This window comes from Papaver somniferum, chromosome 3 (genome assembly GCF_003573695.1).
Source record: "Papaver somniferum cultivar HN1 chromosome 3, ASM357369v1, whole genome shotgun sequence".
NCBI lineage: Eukaryota > Viridiplantae > Streptophyta > Magnoliopsida > Ranunculales > Papaveraceae > Papaver > Papaver somniferum.
Genome location: NC_039360.1, coordinates 194,466,772 through 194,478,123, shown reverse-complemented (window position 1 = coordinate 194,478,123; position 11,352 = coordinate 194,466,772). Strand labels below are relative to the sequence as shown.

Genomic DNA, 11,352 nt, shown 5'->3' with positions numbered 1-11,352 from the left:
TTTATAGAGACTTTACTGTCCATCTAGTCAGATCGCGCACAAACACAGACTTGTAAGGTCTTTAAACGTGTTTGCCTGCTCTGATACCAATTGAAAAAGCGGGGGTACAACAACCTCACCCAATATTTCGATTAGAAATCTATATGGACTAACTCTAATATACTTTCAAGAGAATCAATTAGACATTTAGACTCAATCTTAATAAAAAGTATATCAAGAAGTTACTATCTCTATCTCTCGATTTGATCTATACTCAAGCAAATAGAAATATGCGAGTCTTTATCAAATACTAGAGATATAACTTGGATGGTACCAAAGACTAATATCCAAGTATCAATCAATTTAAATCAACAACCAAAGGTTGGTTATTCTAATTGATTGATCCTTGTGCACAACCTGTGATATTTCAATTATATAACAAAATATAATGCGGAATAGAAATAACACAGACACCGGAAATTTTGCTAACGAGAAAACCGCAAATGCAGAAAAACCCTGGGACCTAGTCCAGATTGAACACCACACTGTATTAAGCCTCTACAGACACTATCCTACTACAAACTAACTTTGGTCTGGACTGTAGTTGAACCCTAATCAATCTCACACTGATTCAAGGTGCGCTCCTTACGTCTCTGATCCCAGCAAGATACTATGCACTTGATTCCCTTAGCTGATATCACCCACAACTAAGAGTTGCTACGACCCAAAGTCGAAGACTTTAATAAACAAATTTGTATCACACAGAAAAGTCTATGATAATAGATAAATCTGTCTCCCACAGATAAACCTATGAGTTTTTGTTCCGTCTTTTGACAAAATCAAGGTGAACATGAACTAATTGATAATACAGACTTATATTCCTGAAGAACAGCCTAGTATTATCAATCACCTCATAATAATATAAATCGTATGGTAGCGAAACTAGATATTGCGGAATCACAAACGATGAGACGAAGATGTTTGTGATTTCTTTTTATCTTGCCCTATTGGAGATATAATCTCAAGTTAATTATTCAATTGAACTCATACGATAGAAAATGGCAAGATCAGATCGCTCAACTACAAGAGAAGTAATTTCGTCTGGCTTCACAATCCCAATGAAGTCTTTCAGTCGTTAACCTACAGGGTCTCGAGAAGAAACCTAAGGTTAAAGGAGAATCGACTCTAACAAACCAACTAGTATCACACAAGAGGTGTGGGGATTAGTTTTTCCAGTTGCCAGATTCTCCTTTATATAGTTTTCAAATAAGGGTTTGCAATCTAAGTTACCTTGGTAACAAAGTATTCAATATTCATCGTTAGATGAAAAACCTGATTCAACCAAGCTAATATCTTTCAACCGTTAGATCGAAACTTAGCTTGTCACACACAAATAAAATGTATTCATTTAGGTTTGAGTAACCGTACCTAAACGTGTACACTTAGTTGGTTCACAAATAGTTAACTAATGGTTAGTCATATGAGCTCTTTCATATTAACCATATTCATCTTTCTCATAATTAGTTCAAATGACTCATAAAAACTAGATGATAGAGTTGTTCAATTGCTTAGGTCTTGATTCATAGACACAATCGAAACAAAATCGGATTGATCCACTTGAATCAATTCATGAACAATATACCCACGGTTTGCAAAGATTGCATTCCTTATAATTTATTTTTTTAAGTTCATGAACTACCGATTTGAGAAATAACCAGCTTGGGTACGCGTACGGGTATGCGTACCTTAGCTACCGGATTTGAGTTGGCTTTGGTTTCCAAACTCAGTAGAAATTTTCGGGTATGAAAACTTCCGTGGGTACGCGTACGAGTATGCGTACCTAAGGTGACTGGTTTACTTGTTTGCAAACTACAAACTCAATGGAAATTTTCGGTATGAAAACTTCCCCTGGTACGCGTACTCAACCTGTCTCCTTCACCAATGCCGCATGCACACATATGCACGCACTTGGTTTCCGGCACATGGATTTATACACTATTGTGCGAACACACTATATATGCTTATATCCATAGATGGTAATCTCAAATCTACATTTCAATCATTGAAACATTCTTTTATAGTTTTATAACAATCGTTATTCACGACTATCGTCATCAAAGCTATTTTCAAGATTGAAACATCATCATGACTTTCGTCATGGGTAAAGATGAAAATGGTTAAAGCAAAAGCTTATAAACACATATTTCGAGAAAAAGATAGGCGAGTAAACTCGGCTCGAAATAGCAAATGTGTATGTATGAAAACTATCATACTTATACGACTTTGTCTCAAGAGTATGAGATAGAATAGACTTTTGAGTGATAGATAAGTTCAAGTCTCCATATACCTTTTAGTCGGATGAAGTTCCACATGTTCCTCCAGTAGTTCTTCGTCTTCGTAAGATGGTCACCATGGAGTCTGGAGCTCAACTACACTTAACTATCCTAGACCGAGACTTAGTCATAAGTAAACTAGAAATCAAGACATATAGTTTTGATCACTAATATTGACAAATATTATTGAGATAGCAACGCGTGCGAGTTCGACCGAGCAATGCTCTAACACTTTGTTTATCTTCTTCTTTTCCTTCCTTGAACTTTTCTTTGTCTTTTCTTAGTTGGAGGTTTGATTTGGTTAATATCCAAAACTTGTAGACTTCTTCGGTTTTTACCTATTTCTTTATAACCTTCACATATCTTACTAAGGGCGGCTTCAAGCAACACTCCAGAAAAATCAAGTTGGGTAACCAAGTCAAGCTGAGATTCAAACTTTTCCATTTTGAAAAATAAAATAGATAAAAATAGAAATTTTTTGTGTAAAAAATTTGGTGTAATTTTACATGTGAATGTCACATTTTTATAGTGATGGAGAAAGAACTGTTGGAGGTTTAAAATCAACAGAACCTCAACCGCTAGAGGTGTAGTCTCAACCGTTCGATTGAGACTCGATCGCTTAACACTATAGTGCGGCCAGTTTGCCAGGCCAGTGGGTGCGTTAGCCACCCCATAGGAACCGGCCTAAGTCTAGATTCTAGAATCGTTCTCCTTCTTTTGAAGTGAAAAACAAGACAAGAGAATATGCCGCGCTGGCATATTTCACCATAGCTGAAACAGTGCTCTCACTCTCTATCTCAGAGTGCGCGGGTTCCACACTCTCAGGTGAAAGTGAATAAACACTTCCATGAACCCAAATCATTAGAAATCTACTAGATTTAATCAAAATTAGTTCTTAAATTTGTTCCGCGTCACCAGTCTTCTGATTAAAGAAGAAGCCCCAATGGATTCGTTACTTCTAGGAGCGCATTCAAAACCTTCTTCATATCTCTCATGTAGGATTGTTAACTCTTTTGACTTCTCTAAAGGTATAATCCTTTCTATCCCAATCCATTTCTAACTTCTTTTTTGTTCTCTAAAGGTATAATCTTTTAACTTTTCACTTACATTTCTGATGAATTCTTATCATAATTAACCCTAAACAAACAACAACAAAATTCAAAATCAACTTTATCTGATTTAAGCAACTATTTATTTTGGCTTTAAACCTTATGGGGCTTGAGATTTCAGTTTCAATTGGAATTTCTAACTATCTTTTTGATTTATAGCTACAAAGAGTTGGAGGTGCGATGCATTCAAGGCTGTTCAGTATCCAAGTGAGTTTCAAACGTGTTCACATTTAGTTTTGGTGCAAAACTCTTAATAGTGCTTACTGTTGTTACGTCTTTGTAGCATGTGATGATTCTGAATCTACAGGCAGCTACTTTCCATTTAGCATTGATGAATGTCGGACTTCATTACCAACCTCTAGTTGACTGTGTAGCATGTAACATAGATTGCTTTGGTTTCCCCTGATCATAATCTAACAGCACCCAATCGTTATTACTAATAGGTGTTGGACCAGTACAAATTTCGCGCTCAAGAGCACGGAACGTCTTAAGTAACTATAGTAGTGGAAGTTCTCAAAGATATCCTATTAGTCATTTTGTTAAAAGCAGTGATGAATTTAATGGGAGATCTTGCAAGAATGGTTCCGTGAATGCAGCTTCTGGACAGTCTTTAGAATCAGAGCCTGAAGAATCTGGTAATAGCAAGAGCACCCAGAAGCCCTTACAGACTGCCATTGATATTTTCTATCGTTTTTCGCGGCCTCACACGGTTATAGGCACAGTTAAGTTTTTATTTCAATTGAATACCTTAATATTTGAAACTTCAGTTCTATTGACAAATGAATATTTCAAAATTTCAACGAAATGTCAAAGATTTTTATGGATGCTTGAACCTAGTTCTTTCCTAATTACATTTTGTTCATCTCCAGGTGTTGAGGGTAGTTTGAATTAGATCACTGAGTTTTCCTTTTCTAGCTGTTCTGCTACAATAAACGGAAAAAACTTGCTAAAATTTTATTTTTATTATGTATTGCGCAGACACTGAGTATAATCTCAGTTTCTCTGCTTGCTGTGGAGAGGTTGTCAGATGTTTCACCTTTGTTCTTAACTGGGGTATTGGAGGTAATGCCATTGGATTTGTTCATTTAGTAGAGCCTTCCATCACATAACTGGACGTGTTTAATTAATCTGTTTTTCTTGTTTTCTTTTGAATCTCTATTTACCAGGCCATTGTTCCCGCACTATTGATGAATATCTACATTGTCGGATTAAATCAGCTGTCTGACATCGAGATAGACAAGGTAATTGGTACTATGTAAGGATCTCAAGTGCATGATTATGAACTTAGAACTTCCCTTCAACATAGAAGATAAAGAAAGCCACCAGAAATAAAAACATCAACACCTCCTGCAATGACAAAATACAAATCGTCACCACAAAATTGCATCACAAACCCACCCCACATAAGAAGGTTGGCGAATCACCTCCTTCCGTCGAATAACAATATCATCCATAGAACTACCACTAAATGCAGACTTATTATAAACTCAACGAGGCACCATCTTCTTGATTACCTTAATCGTATCCTCCTCTCCATGGCTGATTCTGTGGAAGGCTATTAGATTCTGCTCTAACCAAAGGCACAAAACAATAGCAATACAATATACCTTCTATCCCCTTTTCTAGTTACTGGCCAGTTAGAGAACAAAATTATAATGTTATTAGGAACAACCCATATGAACCCAGATTCATTCAGAAAGTGTGCCCACACCTTCCAAGCTTGAACACAATGTATTAAAAGGTGTCCAACAAATAGTGCCCCATTTATACACAAATAGTAGTGATTTACCCATGGGATCTTTCAGCCCTTTATGTGAAGCACATCTTGAGGAACAATCTTTCCAAAACCAGCTTAGTATATGATGAAGAAAATAACCTTTATAGGTGATAAGGTAGACCATACCCTTTTGTGATGTATAAATCTAGCAGGACCTTGAATTTCATAACGAAGCCTTAACAGTAAATTACCTTCTGATTTGTTGCCCATCCAAGTCAGTCTGTCCTCACTTTGTTCATCATTAAGTTGAATTATGATGTGCTTTGACAAGATACTAATTGCAAGTTTCCACAAAGTTTGCCATGTTAAACTGTTCTACAGAAAGTGATTTTAATGTAGGAATCACCTGAGGCTCCTAAATCATTGGTTTTTGAAAGGTTAAATTTTGTGTATGCGTCATGTCTACCTGGTGTTAGGTTAATGGTGCTAATTCCGATAAGCTATCCAATGGATTCACTACCCTTGCATAAAGGACTGCAAATTTAGATTTAGTTATTTTTTTCAAGGATGTTAAAATTCTTGTGCTTAAGTATTACGTATGAGCCTTGATATTTTTTGTTAGTAATTTTGAATGTTTACTTTAAGAGTGTGTTTTTATGTTTCAGGTTAACAAACCATATCTTCCTCTTGCGTCAGGAGAGTATTCTGTTAGAACAGGGATCATGATTGTTACATCTTTCGCCGCAATGGTATTTGATGTTGCAGTTTCTTTCTTTTTTTTTTTTTTTTTAAAACGTACAGAACGGCTAAAGTAGTCAAATGATCTCTTAACGAGGTTTTCATTGATTATATTGTAAAATTAATGAATCTACTTTTTTGTTTTCAGAGCTTTGGTCTTGGATGGGTTATTGGTTCGTGGCCATTATTCTGGGCACTTTTTGTCAGTTTTATACTCGGAACAGCATATTCAATAGATGTGAGTTTGTTTTCATTTTTCTTGGATTAACTCTCACAATAATCATCTGGGGTATCAGTTCTCCTAGACCTCTCCTAATTGCATCATGCTTATTCAAAGAATTCAAACCCACTTTGAGGGAAAAATTTAGATGGTAAGAATATGAAACCCAAAATATCATGGTATGAAGAGTACTAAAATAACATGCCGGTAGACCATAGATTTACTATCTTGAACATGAAATGACTCATTGGATAGTTGAAACAAGCACACACACTGAAGCACAATTTTTTTGTGTTGATATGTCCTTGCACTAAACTTTCAAGTGAAAGGTGTCTTGGCTTAAACTCCATGAACAATATTAGGTCATCCATTGTATGCCAGATCAACTTTACGTGTACCAGACAATAGGAATGTGATATTATGCCGATGGTTTGAACAATTTGAGTTCTTTGTGTTTGCAGCTACCATTCTTGCGATGGAAGAGATTTGCGTTGGTTGCAGCAATGTGCATCCTAGCCGTTCGAGCTGTGATTGTACAGCTTGCATTTTTTCTGCACATGCAGGTTCATTTCCAAACTGAATAAAAAGGAAAAGAGTTTATGGAACGGTTTAACCATCCAATAATTAATTTTTTGTACTGTAGTAGATCTTGACTTTTTGAAAAATATGCAGACATTTGTTTATAGAAGACCCGTTTTCTTTACAAGGCCTTTGATATTTGCGACTGCATTCATGAGCTTCTTCTCGGTTGTGATAGCCTTATTCAAGGTACAGTCTATCGTTTTTCAATGAGATTTTCCTTTTTCTTGAAAACTATTTCATAAGCTAGATGGTTGAAACTTGAGATGAAGACGCAATTCCTCAACATTCATAGGCTTTTTAATTTTGAAGGGCTTCTGATGAGTTTTAAATTTGCTGTTGAATAGGACATACCCGATATTGTTGGAGACAAGATATTTGGAATTCGTTCTTTTACTGTACGCCTTGGTCAAGAGCGTGTGAGTTGTCATTAAACACCTTCTCACGTTTCTTCTTTTCTTTCTTTTTTTCTTAAAAGAACTTGATGATTTATGGGTTATATCCCTGAGCAGGTATTCTGGATTTGTGTATACCTCCTTGAGATGGCTTATGCTGTGGCTATATTGGTTGGAGCATCTTCTTCAAGCCCTTGGAGTAAACTAGTGATTGTAATTTGTTCAACTTTTTCCTTTTCCTAAAATATTATTTATGTGATCACACTTAGGCTTTAAAGTTGAATAAGACTCGAGTTGCCAACCTTTATTTTTTTTCCGGTCTAGGCTTGCGGACTAGGTTGAGTCTCGATGTTTCTTGTATTGTACCCTTCATAGGCTGGTAAGAATCATTGTTATGAGTTTTAACTCCAAATTTTCTTTGTTGTCAAGGTTTTGGGCCACGTTATTTTAGCTTCGGTTCTCTGGTTACGTGCCAAATCTATCGATCTAAAGAGTAAAACTGCAATAACATCCTTTTACATGTTTATATGGCAGGTAATTACAATCTTCCCATGTCATTTTTGTCTAATCCATTTTGAAGTGTTTTAGCCAAAGGCTCTAACATCCCTCTCTGTCTCTCTGGTTTTCTATTCTCAGCTCTTTTATGCGGAGTACTTGCTCATTCCACTAGTGAGGTGAAAACTTTGAACCAGAAAACTACTCCATAGATCTCCATGTTTGCTAAGCTTGGTGTTTTCATTCCAATGAATGCAAACTAGCAGTAAAGGTACATATTTGGAAGTTAAAATCGTGAATACAGGCGAGTATTGATGTATTTTTCTATGATTAACCTGAGTTCATATTTATGCTCATTTGGTGCCAAGATGTAAGCCTGTAGCGCCTGTATGTACCACTAGATTAGTCAGAAAGACTAGGCTGTATGTACAACTGCTCGTAGAAACCGGATCAAGTAATTTCAAATTGTTTATTTTGCGATCCTAGGTCACCGAATATAGTTTCAGAATTGAAATGACTCATTAGTACTCCCAAAACTCTCTGTGTCGACATCTTTTTTGCATCACTGGCAATAATTCTGGGTCTGGAACCAAGACTCTCTCATAAGCAATCATAGTGGCACTCAGCAATCTTGACATAAAATATCAATTCACTGTCTTTGGGCTCTGTCTCAGGCCCAGATCTTATGGCCAAATACACATGTATGCCAAAATGGGTCCTTTTCAACCATCTTCATCATTAGTGTCTGGTGAATCAATCTTTTGAAAGTTTCTAAAGAGGTTTGAAAACTAAGTAGCAAGTAAGTCAAACATGAATGATCATAAAGAGGAGATTTTGAAGGAATTTAGAGAAGAATTTAGGAAAAATTTGTAGCTTCTTTTGACTATTGATTGTGACTTTTGAAATTATTGTTGTAGCTCATGAATTTCAAGTCTGATTGGGTAGTAGTAAGCATATATCATGAATTTATTTGACAATGATATGGATCATCCTACTAACATAATTCCAAGTAGAAATGATATTTCAACCAAAAATAAATACTTACAGGACTGAACGAACCAAGAGATATTATCCGTTGACTACTCATTATGGATCTCAATTGCCCTCACCAACAGCCATGGAGTAGTATTCACAAAGCTAATAATCCATTTAACCCTTGAGTGTAATTTCGCAGCCAGCGCAACTACCAACTAATCAAACAAAGTGGCTAGATTGCGAAGGTAAAACCCATGCCACCAAATAAGGTTGACTCATTTAATCTTAGACCCACCAGAATTATGGACTACATTGGCCAAGTCTAGTTGCCGTTTGTTTCTTAAGTCTCAAATATGAAACTAGGGCTCTTGACTAAAGAAATTGGTGGCACTGGGGTCTCTAAAGTCACCTTTATCTAACAGTCTTCTAGCCTTTGAATGCCAACTATCTTCCTTCCTAAGTATTAAAACTTTCAAAAAAGAGGATTTTTTTCTTGGAACATTTCCTCTGGAAATGACAGCCTACCAAAAAATAACCTACAATTCCTTCGTGAGGATGCTTCCAAGGGTCTTTTTGTTATTTACTTGAATAAATAATAATACATAAGGACGTTGGTTATGGCCTTACGGGGTAGACCATGAATGGTTGTTCTTGGTTCTAGGGGACCATTCGTGTGCTATCTTCTGTTCTTCCTACTGTTGCACTATACTAGAATGAGATTCCAGGGGGACCGTTTCAATTTACCCCTAACTATACATGTATGGCCGTACCGGTATCCGGTCTTCTAGCTAGGGCCAGTAAATTTTATCATTATCATGAATCATCATATGGTACTATTATCCTGCCAATATCCCCACTTGCCTATATAGTTAGTACTGTTATGGATCCTAGAATCTTTTTCTTTTGCTACATTCTATCTTTATATCATCAGAAGAGAGATCAAACACGTGAAAAATTTCATATTAAATTTTTTAAATGACATTGTCAAAAATGAAATTATCAAACTTGGTCTTTTCCAGCTAACTCAAATTGCTGTATTAACCTATACTATGAGCCTCGCTCTGAATTGTTGTATTAACCCACCACTCGACCAAAGGCGGAGCCAGTGTATGATTGCACACCCTGCCTAACCGGCTCAAAGCCCAAAATTCTTAATATGTTGGGTTTTTAAGCCCATTTTATCATATTTACACCCCCCGTAAAATATTTTTGCTCCTCCTTAATTAGATCTCTGGCTTCGCCCCTGCACTCGACTAGAGATGCATCTTCGCATGCATGCCATCCCCAAAACCGCTAAAAGGTTCAGATTCTTCGGAAGAGACTTCAAACACCAAAAAGAGTGTGGGTAAGCATGCACTTATTTTGTCAAAAGAGTGGACAGCATGCATCAGAGGAGAGACGTTAGTGCATTTGGGTGCTTCAAATTCAATAAACCTTTTCATGCTTAAAAGTTAGCTGCTAACTGTGCCTTGCTGGTAACCCCGCAATGAAGAAGTTAATCAGAGAGGTTAGAGTGATTTTAAATGATCATGGGACGTACTACATCTTTTTCTTGTACGTCGGTTTTATTTTTCGAGGTTGAGGTTCTCGAAAGGGTCATTGGCAACTATCGTTTTCAAACATTTATCATCCTCGACACTATACAAAGAATGGGCAAGCTAGGGACTAGCCTTCCAAGATTAAGGGTGAAAGATTAAATGCCTTGCTCTATCACAATTATTTTCTTGTCAATGATGTGCAAAATTAAAAAAGTTGAATAGTTGGGAGGAAAAATGGAACCAAAACTTGAAGAAACTTCAAACAAGTATGCACTACTATACACTAGACTAGCTACTAGCTAGAAGCCACTTCGCTGGCTAATAATTTCTCATATATTCCATGTATCAGAAGCAAGGGTCCCCTTCATCAATACTGCTTTAGAATATATTGGTTTATGTATTGATTTCATTTAGAATAAGGCTATACATGTATTGACATGAAAAAATGGATTCATAGTAGACTGAATTTCTATATATATATATATATGTCTGTGTGTGAAACTATGACAGGGCAATATATATGAAATTAATAGTATTGAATCTTTTGTTTTGATAGGCCCACAAACCCAATATGGAAGACAAAGACACTACCTATCCAAATGGGTACTCACATGTAAAGAAAGAAACCCATGAATCAATCTTCTTCTACTTTTGAGATGGCAATTTTCCATATTTTTTTTTAGGGTTTTGATCATAATCACTACTAAAACCATTCCATCCAATTTTCACCACTCTCTGTCTCAGCATATAATCTTTGATATAAACACAAAAAAGGGTAGGCATATATATATGTATACATAAACATAGAATCCATAAAAAGAGATAGGGCCAAACAGTAAAGTTGAGCAAAGCTTCTACTTTTGTTCTCTCCCTCTAGGCCAAGTGGGTGGTGTTAAAAGAGTCCTACAAAAATTTGTGTACTTGATGATTTCTCCCCCTTCATTCAAATACAACTTCTTACTTGTTTAGATTCTTTGATGATAGAAAAGTGAATGAATGCTTTCACAGGCTGAGAGTGAGTGAGAGATAATAGGCCCTTGTCATGAAGCATGGGCAGTTTAGAGTCCTTTACAAAAGGTAACACATGAGAGTCATCCTCCACCATTGCAGTCACTTTTCACTTCATCTATATATATATATATATATATTCAAATACAATCCATTGCCTCTCTTTTTTTTTTCCTTTATAATCTCCTTAGCCTGTGATTGTACATGCATTTGGCCAAAAAAAAAATCTAAAGCATTTCCATGTTGGTAAATTCCATATGAGAGAA

At 36.2% G+C, this 11,352-nt stretch overlaps 1 protein-coding gene across 1 annotated transcript; it reads left to right on the top strand.

Annotated features, from left to right (window-relative positions):
- The first annotated feature begins 3,047 nt into the window (after window positions 1–3,047).
- On the top strand, window positions 3,048–8,094 carry LOC113358337 (homogentisate phytyltransferase 1, chloroplastic-like). Its single transcript, XM_026601877.1, has 13 exons — window positions 3,048–3,340; window positions 3,581–3,628; window positions 3,865–4,142; window positions 4,400–4,483; window positions 4,588–4,662; window positions 5,804–5,887; window positions 6,025–6,114; window positions 6,558–6,659; window positions 6,769–6,864; window positions 7,023–7,094; window positions 7,188–7,283; window positions 7,500–7,604; window positions 7,707–8,094. The coding sequence occupies exons 1-13, from the start codon at window positions 3,256–3,258 to the stop codon at window positions 7,746–7,748; spliced, it is 1,257 nt and encodes a 418-aa protein (XP_026457662.1). The 5' UTR covers window positions 3,048–3,255; the 3' UTR covers window positions 7,749–8,094.
- The last annotated feature ends 3,258 nt before the right edge of the window (window positions 8,095–11,352 follow it).

What these genes read in the sequence shown, in the direction of transcription:
- LOC113358337 (XM_026601877.1), top strand. Translation starts at nt 3,256, where the DNA reads ATGGATTCGTTACTTCTAGGAGCGCATTCAAAACCTTCTTCATATCTC. An exon ending in CTCACACGGTTATAGGCACA is followed by an intron (nt 4,143 to 4,399) that starts GTTAAGTTTTTA and finishes TGTATTGCGCAG; the next exon opens with ACACTGAGTATAATCTCAGT. An exon ending in GAACAGCATATTCAATAGAT is followed by an intron (nt 6,115 to 6,557) that starts GTGAGTTTGTTT and finishes TTGTGTTTGCAG; the next exon opens with CTACCATTCTTGCGATGGAA.